The sequence below is a fragment of the Nomascus leucogenys genome, chromosome 11 (assembly GCF_006542625.1).
Source record: "Nomascus leucogenys isolate Asia chromosome 11, Asia_NLE_v1, whole genome shotgun sequence".
Taxonomy (NCBI): Eukaryota; Metazoa; Chordata; class Mammalia; order Primates; family Hylobatidae; genus Nomascus; species Nomascus leucogenys.
In genome coordinates, this window is record NC_044391.1 from 23,322,583 (window position 1) to 23,346,336 (window position 23,754).

Here is a 23,754-nt window from a genome sequence, read left to right on the forward strand (position 1 = left end):
GAATGCATCACAAATCTAAAATAAAAGCAAAAACTATAAAATTCTAGAAGAAAACACAGGAAAAATCCTATATGCCCTAGAGGTAAACAAATATTTATTAGGTAGGATACAAAAAAGCATAAGCTATCAAAGAAAAAAAAAGATAAATTAGACTTAGGTTAAATTAAAATATTCTGTTTGACATAAAGCATTAAGGAAATGAAAAGGCAAGCCAAAGACCTGAAGAAAATATTTGCAATCCATGTAGCTGACAAAAGACTGCTCCAGAATATATAAAGAACTCTTACAATACGATAAGATAACTCAATTTTAAAAAGTGGTCAGTTTGAACAGAAACTTCCCAACAGAAGGTATCAGAATGGTCAATAGCCAAATGAAAAGATATTCAACAACATTAGTCATCAAGTAAATGTAAATTAAAATCACAATGTGTTATTAGTTCACACTCACTATAGAATGACTAAAAATAAAAAGATTGACAATACCAAGTGTTCAGAAGGGTGCAAATCACATGGAACCTTTATACACTAGCACTGGAAATGGAACAACCAGTTTGGAGAAGTTTGACAATTTCTTAAAAATTAAATACACAATTGCCATACCAGTCAGCAATCTACCTGTAGGTATTTACCATACAAATGAAGCATATGTCATATCAATACAAAGACCTGTACACAAATATTCACAACAGCATTATTCATAACAGCCCTAAACTGGAAACAACAGAAATGATCATCAGCAGGTGAATGAATAAACAAATTGTGGTAAATCCATATGATGGAAAATGAACTACTCAAACAGTCAACAACATAAATGAATCTCAAAAACACTATCCATGAAAGCCAGATATAATAGAACATAATACTCTTTGATACTGTGTATATGAAACTCTAGAAAGGACAAATCTATAATGACAGAAAGAAGATTAGGTTGGCAGGGGTCCTGGTAGAGGGAGGAGATTTACTGCAAAGGGCCCCGTGGGATAATGGGAGTATTTTAGATGTTGATTGTGGGGGTGGTTAGTAGGTGAATAAATTTGTCAAAACTTGTAAAAAGCACACACTTAAAATGGGTGTATTTTACTGTACAAAAATTACACCTTTAGCTTTTTTTGACTTTAAAAAAGCCAAAGGATATTCAAAGATTACCAGACATTTAAAAAATCCAGCCATAGGAAAAACAAAAAAGTTAACCAAAAAAACTAAACACTGACAGAAACAGAGATAATGTGGAGGACTTTAAAAAAATTCACAGTAATTCAAAGAAATGTTACAGAAAACCAGAGGAGGATGCTTTAAAAACCAACAACAAGTGGAGAACAAAAAATGATGTTTTGAAGTTAAAAATATTAATTACCGAGAGTAAATTCAGTAGACATTTGGAAAATAATATAGAAGTTTCTTTAGAATACAAAGCAAAAACCAGAGAAAAGAGATGAATAAGAAAACAGATTAAAAGAAGAGACACAGAGATCCCAACTGCAAGATCAAATATCTGACTAACAGAAGAACCTTGTAAAGAGAATAGAACAAATGATGAAGAAGAAGCCATTAAAAAAAAAACAAAATGAAGCAAATCTGCACTTAGAAAGATTCCACAGAATGCCCAGCAAATTAAATGGTGGCGGGAAACCGACCATATGTAGACACATAATATTTCTGGAGAACACAGATTGTGATAAAGGCAAACATGGCAAGAAAAAATAAAAAGGCAATTAGAAACTCCAGGAAAAACAAAATGATACAAGAAAGTCATGGCCTGAATAAAAAGTACACGAAAATACGGCATATTTTAAACAAGTGATGCAGAATAAGACAAGAGAATCCAGATGTCTGTTTTTAAGAAAGAAGGACTCCATCAGCTTCATAGGATTATAATGTTGAACCTGGAGAGAAGGAAACATAAAGGCTGAGTATTTGACCTAGCACTGAACTCTCTCTATATAGTTAGAAGAATGTAAGCACTGTTTACCAGTGTTCAACTTGCAAGGGTCAACCTTTAGAAAAGCAGGGAAGCCTCTGTTGCAGTGCGGAACAGAATGCAAATAAACAATTTTAGCAAAGTATCTGATAGAAATTGTGATGTTAAAGGGAGAACATAAGTGGAAGAAAGGTTAGGGGGATAAAATATTCTCTTCTTACTAAATGGAGAATCAAGAGATACTGCCCAAAGTGAAAGTACAAAAAATTGAAGTTTAGGGATATTATATAAAATTATTATATGAAATAAAAATATCCCTATCTTACAGAAAGTGAAGGAAATACACAGTAGTATTATCAAGCTAAGTCCTCATTTTTCAGAGTAGAAAGTCAATAGATATTACTGAAGTTTAAATATCAAGAACTAGAGCAAAAACATATTATCTAAATTTATGGAGACCATAAACAGAAGCACCAAAAACAGACAGTGAAAGAAGCTGTATCTGAGTACTGGGAATAGGAATAACTGGGGCAGCAGCTTTGCCTTTTTTATCATAAGCCCTTTCATACTACTTAGTATTAGTATTAATGTCATGATTACAAAAAAGCTGGGGGTGGGGGGAGTGGAAATTCTTTAACATTCCTTCCATTAAGAGGTGGTGTATGTCTCTACCTCTTGAATCTCTGGGGCTTTGAACTCAAATATAAACAACAAACCATGGCATAATTAACACTGCTTGTTCTCAGGGACACCAACTTTTAAAGCCATGAGCCAACATGTACATTCAACTATTCTGAAGCTTTGATGCTGAAAGGGAAGCCCAGGCCACCTGGTGTAGGTCAGTGTAGGTGCTCTGCTCAAAAACCCGAGCTCAGATCCCAGCCTTCGCCAACCAACTTGCATGAACCACCCAGGCTTGAAAGTGAAGACGCCTAGAATAATCAAACTACCAGTTTTTGAATAATTTCCAGCTGATGTCCCAGACATCTTGGAACAGAGATATGCCACTCTCACTGTGCGCTGTCTGAATTCTCCACCTGCTAAATTCATGAATATAAGATAATGGTTGTTTTAAGCCCCTACATGTTGGAGTAATTTACTACATAGCAATATTAACCAGAAAAATTGCTTTAATAGAAAAATGTAATTATTTTAAACAAAAAACTGCAAATAACTCTCCTCACCTGCAAACTTTGGTACTCTATTAACAACTTCCTTGCAACATATCTGACAACTGACTGGGAACACCACAATTTTTTTTTCTTTTCTATTCTATTACTCATTCCCTCTCTTCCTTCCTTCTTTCCCTTTCTTTTCCTTAATTCTTTTATTACTATACATATTATATAAATTATGTTATACATATAATTAGTTTATTGCTACGTAATAATATATTAGTATTATCAGTGATGTCACAACCCATTACGTGATCACAATCAGCTATTCTAAGCAAAGGAGGAAGGTGCTTGGAATGGTAGCCCCAAACAGGAGTAATGGGACAAGGTTCATAATGGGACTGGCCACTTGGGCTTCACAGCTTGTAAACGCAGCGATAGCCACTTACACAAGGCTCTTTAGGGAAATGCACGTCAATATTTTAATATGACATACATATTACGTGGGCATCCCTGCTTGTAAGGACAGCTATGGCCATTAATATAAGGCTCTTTAGGGAAATATAAAATATGGCTCTTTAGAAGTCATATTTTAATATAACTAATTTTACAGTAAAACAAAAATGAGCAGTCACAGCCCAGAGAATCTTAAACCATGTTCATAAATTTCCATCAAAATATGTAAATTCAATCTGCAAAAACTGATATGACGATTTAAAATATCATTAAAATATCACTTAATATTATTGGCATAAAATTATGTTCATAATTTAATGAAAACAGTAGTGGAAGAATTAGCTTAGAAAGGGTATATCTCAGTGTCCAATCTACTTGCCAATCATTACATTATTAAATAACTCCTAATTCTTAGGTCAGAATCCAATTTACTACCTATTAGAGACTATATAATTTTGAAGAGTTTTAAATGCAATACTGAGTGAATAGAAAAATAAAATATCTAATAAATTGTAGTGTTAGTTTACATTTTTACTGTCAATAAAGTTACTGTGAAAACAGTAATCTTTAGTCATGGCTTAACTATTTATTCACTCAGTCATTTACTCAACTGATATTTACCAGGCACTGTTCTGGATGCTGGAGATAATGCAGGGAGCAAAACAAAAATTTTTGCCCTCAGGGAGCTTATATTCTAATGGGAAGCTGACATTCAACATTAATTCATACAAATATTCAACAGATAATTGAGTGCTAGGCACACTGGGCAATGCAAAAGTGATTAAAATAAGGTGCCCAAGAAAAAGCAGACAGCAATGCCATTTTATTTTTGCAGAATTGTAAGAATGATAATCTGAGTTTACTCGTTCCATAAGCACTGGTTTGAGGGCTTTCTAAATATGGCAGAATTTTCATCTACTTTCAGATCACCAGGTTTCAGAGTTTGAAGTTTATCAAGAAACTTCAGATCTACTCACTATCCCAAGTTCTCTTACTGTTTTTTTATTTTCTCTCTCACTGCTACCTTAACTTAGCTTATCTTCTACCACCTTCTTCCCTTCTTTTAATGAGCATGTTGTCCTTTCAGATACATAAATACATCTCCAGACCATTTTCTATTTGCCTAATGATGGATTCACCTCTTACTTTTATCAACTAAAGTTAAAAAAAACAAAAACAAACCTATACCATCTTTCCTAAACAAAGATGTTTCTCTTGACTCATCTCAAAAGTCTAGTTTTTCTAGGATTGGATTGGTAACACCGAGTCAGTCACATTCATACAGCTCTCCTTGAAATCAGTTCCATCACTTTGAGTCAGTCAATACTTGAGGAGTAATGTCTGTGAAAGAGACTTCTTCCCTTCACAAAACTTTGGCTGAGAACCCAAGTGGCATCAGTTCTCATCTAATCAGCTAGAAGTTAAATAGCCATTGATTAAGTTTCATAGGCTTAAAATAATTTGTAAGAATTAGCAGAATGTTACCACTCTTCTTTTGAGTCTTAATATGTAAAAAAAAAAAAATGTGTCATTTCAAAGAAGCTACGTTTTCCCAGGTCAAGGGAACTTACATAATTTGAATGTATTTCATTCATGATCAGCACTGGGAGTCCCTTCTAGCCCAATCTCCAAATCTGTCTCTTGGTTTCTTATGGTTCAACAAGAAAATATCCCATTTTAACCCAAGATTATTTAATAACTTTTTAAAGTGATTCTACATGGTTGAAATGTATACTATATCAGCTAAAACTCCCAACTTGAAATGACTCAGACAGTCCCTTGGGTTCTTCTAAAAAGTTTTAAAACGTACTGGTCTGAGTAAACTAAACTTTAAAACTAAAGTTTAAAAGTCTACCCTTGAAATGCAAAGATGTCTTTTTTCAGAAAAAGTTTTTATTATTTGTGGAGACAAGGTCTCCCTATGTTGCCCAGGCTGGTCTCTAACTTCTAGGCTCAAGGAATCTTCCCGCCCTAGCCTCCCAAAGTGCTAGAATTACAGGTGTGAGCCACTGTGCCTGGCCTTCTTTTGTTTTTCTTGTTCTGCTGCTGGAAAGGTGTGAGAGTTAATGTTCCTAACTTTATACTTTGAACCTTCTAAAAATAAAAGTATCTTAGGATAAATGAATGTTTTTTTCTAATCATTAGGAACACCTACCACAGAAATTATAAGATTATTTGCAATAAAAGGAAGCAAAGGAAAAAAAAAAGCAAATTCACTAAAGATTAGTGCCCCTAAAAAAGAACTGCTTCATTGCTGTGAATAGAACTCTTAATGATTTAAACAGAGGACATAGAACAAAATTTTAAATGTCATAAGTCAGTCACGCCATAGGAACAGCCTCAGAAAATAAACAAGCAGAAATTCCAAGGTATGACAAAAATGAATAATTCTGTTTGAGATTTTGAAATTAAAAAATAAAAGAAAGAAAGAACAAGCAAAGAATCCAACTCCTCTTTGGGTTAATTTGAATAGTGAAATACAGAAGAAATCATCAAGCTCCCATCAGTTTTGACAATGTGTTTTCAGGAGCATTTGGTCCACAGATACTCCCACAATAAACCCATTAATAAACAGGAAGAGCACTGGGTAAACACGACACCAATATCCAATACCCAAATGAAAGATTATATTTTACTTTAATTACTATAAACTCAATACACATCTTTTCAGAAGTAGCTAGCTCCATTCATACTTTCACAATGTAGGGTGGAATGAAAGTGCTGCCAATCGGTAATACAGATATCTGTGTACATGTCAGTTTCTTCCAGGAAATTATAAACTACTTGAGAGCAGGAATTCGTTTTGTTAATAATACCTTATATTTGTATAATATTGGATCTTTGTATACATAATTTCATTTGATCAGAGTAAACCACTAAGGTCTAAAGAGCAGTAGTAATTTCTATTTTATTGTGGGGATATGGCAGCCAAGAGACATGAGGAATTTACCCTAGGTCACTCAACTATTAAATAATAAGTAGAGGAATCAGGATAAGAATCAGTTTTCTGACTCCTAGCCCACAAGCATGAACATTTAAAAAACTTATTATTATGGAAAATTTCAAACATATATAAATGCAGAGAGACTAGTACAATAAAACTCTACAGTTTCAACAGTGATCAACTCATAGTCCATTCTTATTGCATCTCTATCCCATTTTGAAACAAATTCAGAACACATACCATTTTTTGGGTAAACATTTCAATATGCACTTTTTGTGACTACTGCCTTAATCCCATTTAACAAAGCACTGAATATAACAGATGCTCATAAATACTTGCTGAATGCCAGAGACCTCACCTGTATGTTCAGACATGATTACTCATTTCTAACTAAAAAAAATTAAATTCTGAATTTCTAAATGGCACATATTCTGTCACTTAGAAATACTTATTCAGGGTTACAAGACATCAGACATCATGCTAAATGCTTGGGATACTGCAAGGAACAAGACAACACAGTCCCTTCTTTCGAGAATCTTGTACTCCACTGTTCTGCATGCACATGCGTGCACACACACACACACACACACACACACACCCTAACCATATGTGTCTTAAGAAACTGGAATGAGTTCAAACTGGAAGAATACTTAATTAAACCTACCAGTTTGTCAAGATGGAATCCAAATTCTCTGTTCACAAATTATGAAGAGGAGTAGAAGACAAGGCTCAAATGAAATTCAGAATCATCTTTTATAGAAATTATTAGGAAGGTTTTACCTAATTCTGCTCTAACAGGTTTTCACTATTGAAAGCCAAAGAAATTAAAATTAATGAGAAAAATAAAAGAATTCAAGCAATTGATCAAAATGTATTTATAATACCTTACTTTCTTACATTTGAAATGTTCAAATCATTTTCAGCTTTTGCTGAATGCATGCTCATTTCCTAATGTTAATGTCTTCTTTGCAGTATATAAATTAAGTCCAAGGTTGCACAGTTAACTATAAGAATGAATTATACTTAAATTTTAAAACTCACTTTCATATAAACTATGTCAATTGGAGTAAGACAAAAATGAAACTTCCTTTTTTCAGTATTTCCTAAATTATTTCCCAGGAATTCCAATAAGTGTAATCCAATATACAGATCCATTCTCCCTCCTTGACACTCCTTAGTATTAACATTATTTCACATGATAGAAATAATTCATATGGTGTCTTCCTTTATAACTGGACCCCTTTTCAATGATTTCACTCAACTTGTTACATATTCACCTTATATCCAATGGATATAGGGTATAAACGAACGTGACCACAAGACACTCTCTGCCTTAAAGAGCTTACAAATAGAGTGTGAAAGAGTAGAGAGTCAGAAGAGGGCTGTCATGAGAATTAACATTCCATCTTACATAACAGAAATAATATAAGGGGACAGATAACAAGCTAAGTGCCATAAAGGGGGTCCAAAGTTACCAGGGCTCAAAGGAAGCAGAAATGTTATCCAAATCGAGGTATTAAGGAATACAGAACAAAGAAAGTGACATTTGAGGTTGGCCCTGAAGGATAAGCAGAATTTCAACAGGTGGAGAGTGGTACAGGAGAGGTACCAAGTGCACATTCAAAGATCTGTTCAAATTAAAGTAACAGAGGTGGATGGCAAGAAATCTATTAGGGCAAATGGAGTAGTCCATTTGTCTGCAGGATATACGTTAACAAATACAGAGGAAGAACATGAGAATATCCTGTCAAAGCCAAAGCAAGTACAATATTGAAGATAAAAAATGGGTAGTCAGGAAAAGTTTAAATATGAATAAGTATTTGAAGACTCTTACTAAATAGACTTCACATGTGTATGCCTTACAGTTAATACCCACAGATCTCCCAATGTCAATAGTCCAAGATACTTGCTAATGCAGTATACAACTCTAAAAGGATGAAAAGTGCTTATCTAAGGGGTTTAAAATTTCAATCAATCAGGAAACATATACGGGTTAACCAATGGTTATGGACACCATGTTGTTTATGGATATAAAATACACAATCCTGGTCCTCAAGTCAGCAAACATAAAGTCACTAAACTGAAAATACTTTTACATCTCAAGGGATTTTTTTCTGGTATATGCAATGACCATCAGTCATCCTGTCCTGCTAATGTTTAATATAAACCTCTGTCTGAATCTTAGCCATCCTCAATCAGTTTATATCTACAATGCATATAATCACAGAATAACACTGTTCACTAACAATGAGATAATGTTTTGCATTCATAAAACAACTCAAATTTTATTATTATAAAACAGATCAAAGGGGGTTGCACTAGGTTAAATCTAAGACTTCTTCCAATTAAAAAAATCCTTATGCTGTGATTCTAATTCTACTGAACTAAATCCTTTAGGAAGGCCAGAGAATAGGAATAATTTAAATGGCTACTTAAATTACAAAGCCAGTAGATGTCCAAATTTCGGCAAACTACTATAGACAAAGGAGATGGTCAAAAATGTTTCATAATAATCCTGACTCAAATGGACTTCCAGACTACAAATGTACACTTGCATAGATTCCTGTCACGTGCCTTGCAGTCCCTCTGGTTCACCTCTCAGGCAAGAACAGCTACATGTGCAGCTGGTAAAATAAAAATCAGGTATGGCAGCAAACTGGTGATATTCAAGACAACTACCAAGCAGCTCTTGGAAAAATCTTCTCTCTGATTGCTGGCCTGCCTGCTCCACCAAACCTAGCATCTATGGATCATCACTCAAATGGTGACCTTCATGTAAGAATGCTTGTTATCAACCACTGGTGCGTTTTCAGTGCTGCCTCCTGGATCTTGGACAAAGCCCAGCATCGTACACACTAACTTCTCGTGTTAACAATTCACTGACACCCAGATTTCATCTCTGCTGTGTTCTGTTACATCAAGAAGCTCACAATTAATTTACTTCCTATGAAGACAGAGCAACTCATCTGAACCTCATGAGAAAGAACAATAGTGTGATTAGTTCCTCAGAAGGCATGGAAAACACATATTTATGTGTCTGATGGTTGTTGTGCCATCTAATTTTTAAGTATTATGATGTTTATTTCATTAACCAGAATGTTACGTAATGTGCCAGAGCCACATTATGTAATATTTCATTCATCAGACAAGTACTAAATGTTTCAATTTTTCCTATTCCTCTTTGTCTAAAATGAATTCAATATTATTGATGAATTACCTATATAATTTACCTGTATTATCATTTAACTATAGCTATTTTAAATTATTATAATTAATTTAAATTATCATAATTATAGCACAACTTCCTTAAAAGAAGAATTTACTGGAATAATACTTTTGAAGAGCTATACTTCAGTATGGTATACTGCAGAATTCAGGAATTTACTGAATTGTTATTCATTTATTGTTCTGTCATTCATTCCTGGCAAATCCTGGCAAACTGTCACTTTTGTCTACATATAGTTCATTTTTTCCAAACTAGAAATGTACTCACCCGATTTAACTGCTTCCATCAAACAAACAAACAAAAATTGCTACTTAGTTTTAAGAACAAGTCAATAACTTTAAAATGGCATGACAGACAAGTAGCTTGACCTCCAGAGTGTCTTCCAACCCTAATATCCATGGTTTTACAATGATAGGCTGCATGTATGGTGTGTTTCCTTCTTAAAAAACTTTCCTAAGAAATCATTAATAGTGAGGCATTTGTTTTTTTAAAAAAGAAATAATTTATTTTTAATAGGAACCTATTTGCATAGATATTCATTTACCCACGTCTTAAACATAGGAAAATATCCCCAAAGATATTCAAGTTTATACAAGTTTTCCTCTTATAGACCTTTTTTGTCCTTGATTCCATAGAGAGATTCTAATAATTCTATGTTGATAATAGTTGTATAAAAGGGATATAACTGCAATGTCAAAAATTCAGCATTATCAAGTTCTTCTGTAGGAACAAAAAATGAGCAGAATACCATTGTGAAAATGTTTATTTACTAAACAAACTTGATAAATTAGAAACTTTTCAAGGAACTCTCAGAGACAGAAAGAACAAACATATTTTTAACATACTGATATTTAAAAGGAGAATTAAACTCCTGCTTTTCCTGCTTTTATTGAAAAAAGCCCTAGTAAATGTATTATTCAACCACACAAATAGCAATTTTATTCAGAAGGATTCTCATGAACTAATCCAGTTGAAGACCTGGCTTTACAGAATCAAATACGTCATGTGTCTTTTACCCTGTTAACAATTAGGTTTTCCAGAGAAAATCACATTTTTACTCACCTTTTATGCAATATATTACTAAGATCTTTAAAAAAGAGAAAATTAGAAAACTCTCCTTGAATAATCACTAAGCTTTACAGCCTTTTCTTTGGGTTTTTTGTTTTGTTTTTAAAGCAGTGACTATTCTAATTATAATATTTAAACATCGTAAGTTTATTCACTGATATGTAATGACTTTTAGTTTCCAGAGCCAATACTTGAATTTGAATTGCTTTTACTGTTACACTAATAAATACAATCCCTAGAGACAATACAGGTAAGCACTTGCTTGTATCTTTCTTACAGCACATGATCCTATCATGTATCAAGGTTATGGTGATCATCTTATTCCTTCAAACATGGGAAGAACTGCTTCAGGAGAGTAGCCAGGTATGATTTACCCAGGTATCTTTCCCAGCACCTAGCCCCATGGTTTTTAAAGCACATGCCCTTCCTAAATCCTTTTTGAATAAACGGAGCTCAAATGTTCACTTATATTAGCTATGTGTCAGTATCTCATATAGATAAATCCCTATGTCCCTAAGGTAAAATTTAATCTTCAAAAAGCACTTGATTCTGATTAGCCTTTTGGTTATGTTGCCTACTCAATCAGGAAATTCCTGGTAACCGAATTATCAGAAATCAGTTGTTCTATAAAACTGGTTAGGTTAAGTATAACAAAGCAAGGCAATTAAAATAAATATGCGTAAATTTTTAAAGAGAAGAAAGAACTGCTCATCTCATTACAAGGCAAGTTCTACAAGTGCGGAGACTTTTCCAGGCTTGTTCATTGCTATATCCCCAACTTCTAGAAGAGTCTGGCACATAGTGGACCCTCAGTAAATATTTGGTGAATGAACAGACTGCTGACAAAACATGCTATAATTTTATCTCTTGTTTTTAGTTCAGGCTGTTAAAACAAGATCCATTTGTGCAGTGCAGAAACTCCAATACAGGTTCACAGTGAAGTCCTATTCTGGCAAAGGTTCCAGGATTTGGGATTACCAAATGTAAAAAAAGAGTAAATTTACTTCCCAGACACTGACTGGCTGATCAAGCGAGGGCCTGGGATACATCAAATGCAGGTAAGCAAGAATTTCAAGTCATTATCCCTGTGCATGCAGGCAGTACCATTACCAGCAATAACAAGTCAGCTTTTCTGGCAAATCCATCAAAATTAAATCTTACACTTTTGAAAAAACTAATATGTTTATTATGCTCTGTTAGCTTAGAGGATTAACTATCTGTGGGGAGGGCCTATAATTATGATCAATTACTTATGACTTGAAGGTACTTATAAAAGCATCTGCCCTTTTAAGAAACCATTAAAGAACCAGGCTTAAGACTGTAAAACTAATCCTAGGGGCAATAATAAATCACAGGTTTGGGGACCCAACTTTGACAACTCTCCCTTGGAAAGAAAAGAATTGCTGTCAACTGTCCTTATTTCCTGACCCTGTCTGAGCAAATATTTGCGACCTCTAAAATCCAGAATTCTTAGTCTGGCCAAGCAAATCATGGAGACTAATGGTTGTTTCAAGGCAGAGGCAGAAGAGAAGAAACAGGAAGGAAACAAAAAGGGAATGAAGATCTGTAGCTCATGAGGGTGACATCATCAATAATTTCCTCAAGTATCACTGAATTTCATGGCTTGTGACTGGGAGTCTTTTCTGACATCCTACAGGCTAATTATCCTCAAGCATCTTCTTGGTTCCAGAGCCTGTAATGTCTGGGTTTGAATATGATTTGTTCTACAAAAAAGGTCAGGTGAATTGACCCCTCCCTGTGAAGCTGCTCCATGGCAAGAGACCATGAATCTGCTGAAATGCAAACAATCCTTTAGATATCTGAAGTACTTTCAAATTTACAAAGTGCTTTCACATACACCATCTCATTTTATTCTCACGACTTTAACCGGTAGGTGCCATCATCACCACTTAACACGTAAAAATAATTTTAGAAAACAATGCCTTTGTCTTCAGTTCATAAGTATATTCTCCTGAAATTCACAGTACAGAATCCATGGGTCAGTTAGAAACGTCTAGAAACACATCAATCTCAGGAGGATAAATCAAGAGAATAGGATGGATCAGACAAAATCTACAAGCACAATGGCAGAAAGTGTGCCTCTGGTATAAGAATGGCGTGAGCTTTGTAAACAATAGTGTTATACAGGGGTGCCTCTGCAGTACCTCTACGTTTGGAAGGACATTATTCATTCATATACGTGATAATCACCCTTAATTGGATACTCCATAGGTAACAGACAAAATAAAACAAGAACTTCCATCTTAAATTTGTAGTGGTGGAATTCATCCTTCGGGATGTATTAGGTGATTCCTCTAGGACGACAGCTGAGTTACAGGGAGCTAAATATACCCTCCCCTTTTCCCTCCAATATCACAAAGAGCCCCCAAAAGAGATTTTGTTGCTTTTAACAAAGAAAATACACAGGAAAAAAGTCATCTATAGCTTTTTATATATAATCTCATCTTCCAAAACACTCATTCTCCTTCACTAGCTAAAGCAGAGGTATAATGCAGTCCTAACTTTATAACCATTTACTGCTTTATTTATATATTTATGATTCTTTGATGCCTTCTAGCTTGAGTCTAAACTGCGTTGGGAACAAAGCACCGCACAAATCACCAGCCTGGGATAAGAGGAGACAAGTTAAAACCTCCCAGGAAGATTCTGTAGATACTTGGTCTCTCTGAGTCTGTGGAGAGTTTGGTATTTCAAAGGTCAGTCTTGGGTCTCTCCACTTTGATGACTAATGTTAAATTGTTTGACTTTTTACAAAAATATTTAGCTGTGCTTATTTACATCATTTCATCCTCAGCGCACACAGTAGGCATGTATTTGTTGAACAGAAGCCCTAAATGGATGAGAAAAAAGATATTTCTGCTACACATTTTCTCAAGATCGAGAAAGGTAAAATCACAATCCAATTTGTAGAAGTTTCTAGGCATTCCTTTTCAATGTAAAGCTATGCATCTCTGTTTAAAAAGGAAAAGGATGACACAACCAAACAATGTCAACCACACAATGGGGAAATTCCAGGATCACTAAGAAAACACCATTATCCTAAGTCACACATTTTCATTTAATACTGGTTACCACACAGGAAAGGGTAAGAACTGCTGTCTCCCCACCCACTCGCACAACCCATCTGGGAGAAGCATGGGCAGAACATTTATGATCTAACCATACCACATCTTGGACTCACATTTAACCCTTTGGGGAATTAGTCTACAGAGTATGTCCACCCAGAGATACAAAGTAAAACAGACGCAGGGATAAGTTTTGGAAGAAATTTTTATGACGCTGTTTGAGATTGGGCATCAGCACTCAAACTCCTTAGACCACCAGGAATCATTCTTATTACGCAACTTTAATAAAGAGAAACTGAGAATATGACTGGCAAAAATATTATGATGTTTCTGCATCTTCTTAACCTGATTTATACTAGGCTCCACCCATGAAGTTCCCACTGATTATCACACAGCATCCTCATTCTCCAGTCTCACCTACTCTGTCTTTCAAAAATTCCCTAACGCAATGGCCAGGAAAAATATGCGGGAGCTAGCAGGGCATGTCTCAGGTTGGCTTATCCTGTCCCTAAAACGCACCTACCTCCCCCGGACCCTCCTTCAGGGCGCGCAGGGAGAAAACGCTTCTAAGTTGCACAGCTGCAGGGAAGCCTGCCCAGGTCATGTTTTTTTGACTTGTCTTTCGGCTCGCTGTCTGGCAAGGTCACCGGCTCTGGCTCGCGGCTCTGTCGATAAAACTTAACTCTCACTCTCTAAGACCAACAGGTCGCGCAGGACCTCCCCAGTCGCCCTCTGCCCCGCACCTTTCTGGGCCTGAGGATTCCCGGCTCGGCCCTCCCCGCGCGCGCGCGGCCCCAGAAGCGAGAGCGCAGCTCCCTGGCTCACCTGACCACGTTGGGGTGCTCGAAGGTCTCCAGGTGCCTCAGCACCGCCACCTCGCGGATGGTGGAGAGCGGCATGCCCTCCTCGCCCGTCTGCACCCGCACGCGCTTCAATGCCACGAAACGGCCTCCGTTCTTCAAGTCGCGGGCCTTGAACACCTTCCCATAGGCGCCCTCCCCGATCTCCGCCACGCATTCGTACTGCTGGTCAGCGCGACACAGGCCGTCCTTCTCCATGCCGCCTGGACGCCGCCCGGCGCGGCGCCGCTGGGGCGGGGGGTGCGTTCAACTAGCTGGCGGCCGCCGCTCGCCTACTCCGGGGCTCCCCAGAGATCGGTCTAGCTTTACTTGCTCCCCGCCGGCTCAGGCGCTCGGGCGCTAGGGCTTTCGCCGCTGCAGAGGCTGGATGGAGAGACCTCCCCGCGGGGCTGGCGTAACCCTGGTGCCGCCGCCGCGAAACTCCGCCTGCAGAGTCGCCGCCGCCGCCGCCGGAGGAGCGGAGCCGATCCCTCCTCTTCCCGCCCCGAAGCGAAGTCCTCAACACAGACAGAGACGATTACATAGCCTCTGCCCAAGCGCTTCTCAGTCCAGAATCATTGCACCTAAAGGAGGAGACAGGAGGTTAAGAAGAAAGTGCAATCAGACAGCCCAGAAGCCTTCCTCGGGGTTCCTCCAGACTCCCCTCCTCCTCCTTTACGAAGCCTCCATCGCTACCCTCCGCGCGCTCCTGCCCTCTCTCAAGCCGCTTAATCCTTCCTGGTTCCTCCGAGAAAAGCGAAGTTACTTTTCTTTCCCTGCAGGGCTGAAGCCGTCTTCGCGCGGAGAGGTTGCAGGGGCCCCTCGGGGATGAGCGAGCGGCGCGGGACGCAGTGGAACGGGAGGGGGCGTGCCGAGCAGCCCAGAGTGTGCCGGGAGCGCGGGGGAGGGGAGGCGCCGGGCACGTCAATGTCACGGCTTAATATTTATCCCTATATCATTGTGTTGCGCCGCTACCCTCCCCGCCTCCTGAGGCCCGGACGTGCAGGGAGACGGGGTGCAGGGGTGCCGGAGGGCGTTCAGGGGTCGCGCACAAGCTGGAGCGGAAGGACTGTTGGTCCATCCGTGTGGGGCCGCAGAATGTGGGTGGGGGCTCCCAGGACCCTGTAACCCGATGCTGGGAATGTGCGAGAAGGGGTGGTCAGACATCTGCTCAGAAATTGCTTCCTTTCTTTCTAGTTTCAGTTTTTCTACGAGGAGACATTTAAAAACGACTCGCATACACAAATGGTCTTTTTGGGGTAAAGGAGTCTCGGCTGGAAACGGAATTCTCTCTCCGACTGGGAGGACCTCCCTGGTGGAAACCTTGGGAAGACCAGCCATCTGGTCGGGGAGGGTTGGGGCTAATCGGGGGTGGGCGAGCGAGAGGTCCTGGAGGAGGGGAGACACCGTCCCCCACGGGATCCCAAGGGTGGGAGAAAGGGGTGTTCACCACAATTTCGCTTGTCGTCTCCTTAAAGAATAACTTCAGGAAGGGGATAGCATAATCGCGCCTCGTCGTTTTAAACTGATTTCGACCTGAGCAAAACTCAACCTCCCTTTCAGAGGGTGGGGGGTGGGGGGTTAAATCCTGCGCCTCCAGGGGTGAGAGAGAAGGTCTCTGCCCTCGGGGCCCGGACTCGCGAACCTTTTCCCACTCCCAGGACCTCCCCGCTGTAGGTAGCAGAGGTGGCTGCCCCATTCCCCCTCCGGCTAAAGGCCCGGTCCAGTCTGCAGCCGGACGCCCCCGGAGCCCTCTGCACAACAAAGCACCGGAGAAGGGTACCCGAACTTTCCCTCCCCATTCAGCAGCTATCTGGGACCTAGGGGGCCTCCCTCCTCCACGGCCGCCGCGGCTCGGCAGGACTTTCACCACGACGGCCGCGTGTCCGGAATTCCCGGGGCACCTCGGAATTACCTGCCTCGCAACCGCTGGCCCGCTCGCCTTTTGCCAGGAATTAAACGGCGTGACCCCCACGAGGAGCGGGTGGAGCGGACCGCGGCGAGAGCAGAGCTTCTGGCACTCACTCCATTCAGAACTTTCCTTAAAAGCCGAGGAAAGAGCCCCGAGGGACTGCCCGGAGGTCTGAGCCAGGTCGAGGGCCACACAGGTAGCCGGGGAGCCGCCGCCGGCCGCCTAACCCGCCTGTCCTGCGTCCCCCCATCCCCCTCCCGCTCGAGTCTAGCCCCGGGCTCCGTAGCGAAGGAAGCGTCGGGGACGTCCCACCCCCGCAGGGAACTGCGCCTGCTGCCCCCGCCGGGCCCCGCACTGCCCTGGCTCTCCCCCCACTCGCCCCCCAGACGGTCGGCTTCGGCGGAGAGAAACGGGAGCAGCAATGCCTTTTCCCCCCCTCTCCTCCACTTTTTTTTGTTGTTGTTGTTGCTTTCCCACGCTGGCTGAATGTGACTTGACCCCATTTCAAAAAAAGTTTGACATAGTGCTTCAACATTTCCGCATTCCTCCGCGACTACAAAGGCTGCAGCCGCCTCCTTCTGCTTTCTGTCTCTGCTCTCTGTCTTCACACTCAATGAAATCCTTCATGCGCCTCTCCCGAAGCCTGCCAAGCACCACAAGGGTCGCCACCAGCACAGCGACAAGAGGCCACACCGGGGACCGCGACTCCCGCGTGTGCGCACACGCAGATGCGCCCATATGCACACGGACGGGCGCGCTGCGGGGACCAGGGCTGCTCACTGCGGGGCGTGTTTAACTCCAATACTTTAAATTATAAAAGTAAACTTGGAAACTAAAGCAAACGTGCGTCTTCGCGGGGCTCCAAGCCTGGGCACTGGCCGGCTGCGTGCACTTTTCTGTGTATAACATGCCCGCAGGAAGCCTGCGTTAACATTTATCTCGTGGAGGGGAAGGTGGAGCCCACACCCACACCTCAGCGAGCTGGAGAGGGAGTTTTCGAGGGGGAAACGCAAGCACATTCTCCAGCATGGAGTCCCTAGAGGCAGTGCATTTTAAACCCTAAATGTGAATTATTATGTGAGTGTCCGAGTAGAGTTCCAGTTCCGTTTGGAGAAACTGGATGAGGAGTGTTCCGTGTGGGTGTGTGTGCGCACGGATACGTGGAAGCAGGATCTCGGTGTCGTGGGTGTCCCTAGGATGGGATCTCCCCCTCTCGTCAGATAAGGAGAATCCTCTAGCTCCCCAAAACTGGCCCCCATAACCAATCCCGTCTCAGTTCGTAAGGGGTTAACCAAAGCCGATTCCAAGGAAACACAGGTCCCAGCTACCCCCGCCACCCTCCACTTACCCCACCCACAGTTCTGCCTCGGACCCCGGCCAATCCCCCAGATCTCCCCCGGGACCCCCCACCCCGCAGCCCACCCACCCGAGCGCACAGCTCCTCACCTGAGGGGCCCAGTCGCGTCGGGCCTCCCGAGGGGGCTGCGAGTGTCAGTCGGCTCTCCGCACGTGTCCGCGGCCTCGCGGAGCAGGTAATCAGACTCTGGGGAAGGAGTTACCAGCACTCTCTCCGGCGAGGGGGTGGGCACAGCGGCGGAGGGCGGAGGGACGGCGGAGGGCGCCGCCCGCGCCGCTCGCTGGGGGCGGACGGGGGCCGCGGGGCTCCGGCCGGCGCTGGGGGCCCCAGCCGGGGAGGCAGCGGGGGCGACCGTGCTGGGTGGGGGCAGGGACCCGCGAAGCCAACTCTGCCGGAGACCCAGCCCGCGGCGGGGCTGGGGGCTCGTGGCGCAGTGGCAAGAAAGTGTGCAAATTAAAGCCTTCCGGAGAGAAAGGAGGCGGCCGAGCCCCGGCAGTGCTCCTAGCTCCGGGCTCCCTAGCTCCCTTCTACGAGTCGGGGGCTAGAAGGGCGCGGGGGGGTGGGGGTGGGGAGTTAAATGAAAATTTCCGGCTTTCACTGAAACTGTAGTAGGGGGATCCTGCGACTAAAATAAGCGGCATTAGTGGGAGAGAGTGGGACGTGTCGTCGGGAGTCGGCGGAGTTTCCAAACCCAGGGTCGCCCAGAGTTGGGGTTTTGACAGGGTGAAGCGGGGGGTATCCTCACTTCATGTGTGACGTGGACGGATGGGAAAAACACAAAACAACCAACAATAATTATGAGGGGCCGATGGGGGTGGTAAATACCAATACTTTTCAAGAAACTGAAAAATCAGACCAAAAAATAACTCTTCTCTTAAAAAAATAAAGAAAAAGTTTGGCAGGATGCCTTGCAGAAAAGAAAATACTAATCTGTCCAAGCACTTTTCACTTTCAGCATGAGCTACATTTGTTTTGTTTTCCTTCGCTTCCTTTCTGCCTCACAAAGCCCTATCTTTTCCTTTTAGACAGAGGATATGGTTTGGAAATTGTCAGGCACTTTTATGGTTAACGATCTACTTGAAGGGGCTGGCGGGTTCACAATTATTAAGTGGTTAGTAACTGCTGAGGGTTCACTAACGTGTTTCAGAGGAACTAAAAAGACTAAAATTTAGTGTAAATAATAGAACTGCAGATAGTAGATACATACACAAAAAGAGGAGTGCTCAGTTTAAATGCATTATTGGAAATCTGAAATTTGAAACCTTGTAAGAATGTATACTTTACCTGCTGAGAAACCCTTGAATACAATTATTTCAGGTGAAAATGAGATTTTGGAGAAAAAAAAGTCTTCAAAACTTTCTACAATGGAGTAAAAGAAAACTTGAAATAGCTGTCTTTTTGGAAAGAATTTGGTGTTCTCCCCAAAATCTCTATCTGTAGAATACTTGAAACCCTTTAAAACATCTTAAAGCAAAACTTTTCACAAAATTATTTACTTCAGTGCTTTGTAGAAAAATTAAAACCTGGCAAAATTCTGTTTGAATTGGAAATACTATTCTATAAATCTTTTGACTTTAAAACCATGTTATTAATCTCACAGTAAATCAAAATTTTGCCTTTATAAAATTGATTCTATATTATAGTGTGAGGTAAGGCTAGGGAAATAAAAATTGATGCATTTCCAGTAGCACATATTTTGCAATGCATTATAATACTTTTTTCTTTAAAAATAAAAGTGAATAATTGTATGTCTTTAAGCTTAAGATAATTCATAAAATACATTTGTGTTAAGAGCATGTCTTCTAAAATAAGATCCAGTTTTCTGAACAAAATTTGTATTTATAAGGCTATCTATAATCTCATATACCTTATAAATTTAAGAAGGCAAATCATTAGATTTTATATTTACATAAAATATTGGACCACTACAAGTCACTAATTAGACTTTAAGCCAGAGACACAAGTGGGAATCCTCCATTTTGATAATTGTTCACACTTATCATTTGCCTTTTAAAACAAGATTTACTTGCTGGTAATTAACATGTTTATATAATCCAGAAATAATTGCCTGCAAATAGGAACCAGCACATCATGGCTAGAATTTATTTGAATAAATCATTTATTAAAAAAATAGCCACAAATATTAAATTAACAGAGAAGTGTCTTTTTTACACTGGGTTGAATTTTTAGTTACTGAATTCGACAACAACCATTGCTAGATCAGAAATTCCATGATTTAGGTTACTAGATCATTTGGACAATGTAAAAAACAATGAAACTTTATTTAATTATATATGTTAATACTGAGTGTTAACTCTCTGTCCTCTTCTTTTCCTGATACTGCTATCTTTTATGTTAATTTATCATTGTTCACTCTCCCTGGTTATGGTTCACATCAAATCCCAGTTGGTGAAAGCTTCAGACCCAAGGCAGTTTTACAATTGATTGTATAAAATTAGTAAATGCCAGATTATTTTTGTTTATGGATAACTTCTGCTGTGGGTAACAGGTTATCATAAGAAAATTTGTTCAAAGTTTTTAAACTGTGAACCAAATTCCAGCTTCTTTGTTTGGGAGTCTTCTGAGAATTAATATATAGAACTCAAGAATAATGACTCCAACCAGTATTTTCACACTGCATACCAGATATTCTAAAGTTGCAAATCATCTTACAGGTATTTAAAAATTACATTTCATGGACTTATTTCCAAATATGGTGGTGTAACTTACACTGAAAGACTTGTTAATGTCACATAAGGAATGTATTTCATGTGTGTATTTATATATCAAATACCTGTACAATTTTGTTTTCACTGAAATACACATAAAATTTTAAATTCTGGTCTATAATTTTTAACCTTGTTAAGGAAATGTGTAATTTAGTTACAAATAATAATTATATAATGTACACCTAAATCTAATTCATTTCTGATTTATATTGGCTATTTGAGTTTATAAAATATATTTTCCAGAAACTCAGAAATGAGATTTTGCTATAATGTACTACACAATTATTTTAAAATACACTTCTAGTTTAACTTTGAAATAAGTTACCCTGCTTTTTAACCTGATTTATGTGTTTGTGTACATGTTATCTTTATTGAGTAATAATCATGAGAAACTATAATTTTAACAGAAAGCATAATATAAATGCAGTACATTTTAATGCATTCTTCTTTCCCTTCTCAGACATTTCCAAGATATTTTCTTGGGTTTTCCCCTGAACTATATTATAGAAAGTTTGCTAAATATCTTAGGAAAAGTCAATTGTATTATCAACTTTTTGCATTGTAAAATTCTGAGCTTTAAATGATTTTTAAAGTTCAGTCTTCTAAATAAATTCTTTCTGTCAATTTGGAAATGACCTGGGTTTTTCTGTTTTTACTGTTGCCTGTAATCTATTGCATTGCATTTGAGCAGTGAAACTTGAAATGATTTTGATATTTGCCATGAGGGAAAAAATAGATATAAAGTAGTAGCTTATAACATTTAAGGAGGAAAAAAACAAACATTACTATCTTTTGGAACATTCTGCTTCCATTGGTTCTACTACTCTATAATTTTCTTTGTGCAGCATGTCAGTACTATGTTCATATTTGTATAATTGCCATCATCTTTTTTAATTTTTCCCTTTTGGTAGACACCCATGTCTTCTTTTTCCTTTGTGTGTGTGTGTGTGTGTGTGTGTGTGAATACCTGTATGTTCTTGGCATATTGTTATGACATGTTTGAAACATGTTCTTAAGATCCTTTCATCATCTATATTAGAATTCTGAGTAATCAGAAAAATAACTATGGAAATATACTTACAAAAGATGGTGATAATCATGTTAAAATACCTATATTTTCTTTCTATTTACGGTGACCTGTAATTTTCACTGGTTTCTAACATTTCTTTTCTGAGATAATACTTGCATCTCAGCTGCACACATGGCCTAAAACTTGTGTTGCCATAGCTGCTTTTGGTTGAGCTAAAAGTTGTTTACATGCCTTAGATAGACCATTCAGTTGGAGCAGTGGAGGTATAACACAGTGAGAGTGAACGATGATAAAGTGGGATCTCAGAGGTAGGAGGAGGGACAAAGAAGGCACCCGGGGAGAAACTTCTGTGAATGGCCTGGCAGCAGGGACAAGTGAAGGAAGCACATGCTGAGGTCCTGGGGCTGAGAGATGCAGCCTCCGTGCTTATAGGTATAGCGTAGCCAGGCAACCCGATTCTTTCAGGATGAATGGCCTTCTGTGTCTATCCTATTACGCAATTAAATCTGTCTTATTAAATGAGGTTGTATACTGTATGACTCCATATTCACATGTAAATCTATTTTATGTTGTCTTATTCTGGATTTTTCCCGAAAATAACATAGAATGGAATTCTTTGCAGAATTCTTTGAATGCCTAGAAGAAAATATATCATAGCATATTTCTGTGGATCAAACATTTTACCATAAATTGAAGCGAGAGTTTCATTTCTAAACCTTGTTATAAATTTGTTCAAAATTACTCATATCTTTGCATCCCCGGTACCTAGCACAGTAACTGGCAAGCATTTTATGTCCAATAAATGTATGTCAACAGAAAAGTTGACTTCGCATCCTTTAGACCCTCTTCTTTGGAACTGCTTAATAAAGTTTAAGGATCTATGTGCTGATTTCAGGACCTCAGAAATGTGTTTTCTCTACCTACATTTCTTTTCCTTTTTAGCCCTCTTCTCTAAGTCCTATCATCCTTGCACGCTCAGCTCTTCCATAAAACCTTTGAGATTCCCTCAGCTGGAAGACATCCCCTTTTGCTCTAACTCCTTGAGGCAATTCGCTTTCTACCTTACTAAGCCACCCTGAGTCCTCCCCAGAGCATCCAGCATGCTTAGTTCCCTTTAGCAATCCTCCAACTCCTTGTTGTGTCCTCTGGCCCTAGTAAGTGGTCAATGAATGCAGTAATGGTTCTTGTCCCCTTCTAGGACTGTTACTGAGTCGAGCGGCCACAGAACAGACTGGTACACCGTGACATAACTAGAATAACATTTGAAAGTTGAGGACCGGTGTTCCATGTTGCTTAAACAGGAAAGAGCCAGGTCATCCTGCTACTTGGGGTAAATTTGGTATGTTTTTTCTTGTGTTGCCGATATTAGTCATTTAAAACATTTTTGTCTGAAAGAAAATGTGTTTAGGTACATTTCTACATTTGTTTGAAAGACAAATTCCTGAAATCTTGGCTGAAAGAAAATGTGTTTAGATAAATGTCTCTTTCCTCAAAATTCCAATTAAATAAATTTTATTTTAAAAGAGCAAATACTAGACTTTGAGGTAAACTAGATACTATATAGCCCAGAGTTTGGAAAGATTGCTAATTTTATTTGCCAATATCCTTAACATCTATGTGACTATGTCCTAAAAGATAGAATCCTTGATTTCTAAGTCAGAAGACTTGTGTTTTCATTCCCAGTTCTTCCTCTCTCGGTACTTACTATTCATTGCATCCTCGGTGACCAGTCATTTAATTCTTCTGACCTTCAGTGTTTATGCCTATTAAACGGGGTTTCTAATCATTCAGAAAGATATTATAAAATAGTCTGGAGAGAGACAACAAATAATTTTATCTTCACAAGAGAAGATATGGAGATATAATGGAGGTTGCTGTTCTGGGTATTGAAAGACCTGAAATTTAAACTGGAGTTGGCCACAAACTACCTGTATGACCTTGGGCAACACATTACACCCCTGGGCTTTAAGGTCCTCATCAATAAATGAGATGATTGGACTGGATGATTTCTATAGCCGCTGGAGCTTGAAAATGCTGTAGTTCTGAGCAGCGTGATATGCCATCATTATAGA

General features: G+C 39.6%; 2 protein-coding genes across 2 annotated transcripts in view; one reads left to right on the forward strand and one right to left on the reverse strand.

Moving 5' to 3' along the window:
• CDK6 (cyclin dependent kinase 6) overlaps positions 1 to 15,507 on the reverse strand; it is a 240,859-nt gene extending 225,352 nt beyond the window's left edge. The window contains exons 1-2 of the mRNA XM_003252459.2: positions 15,421 to 15,507; positions 14,641 to 15,238 (exon numbers count right to left, since the gene is read on the reverse strand). Of these exons, the coding sequence (XP_003252507.1) occupies positions 14,641 to 14,873 (233 nt within the window). The 5' untranslated portion in view covers positions 14,874 to 15,238; positions 15,421 to 15,507. The remainder of the gene's footprint in view (positions 1 to 14,640; positions 15,239 to 15,420) is intronic.
• A 1,684-nt stretch (positions 15,508 to 17,191) lies between these two features.
• Positions 17,192 to 23,754, forward strand: part of LOC100604804 — a 77,134-nt gene continuing 70,571 nt past the window's right edge. The window contains exons 1-2 of the mRNA XM_030823121.1: positions 17,192 to 17,354; positions 17,926 to 18,098. Coding sequence (XP_030678981.1) covers positions 17,192 to 17,354; positions 17,926 to 18,098 — 336 coding nt within the window. The remainder of the gene's footprint in view (positions 17,355 to 17,925; positions 18,099 to 23,754) is intronic.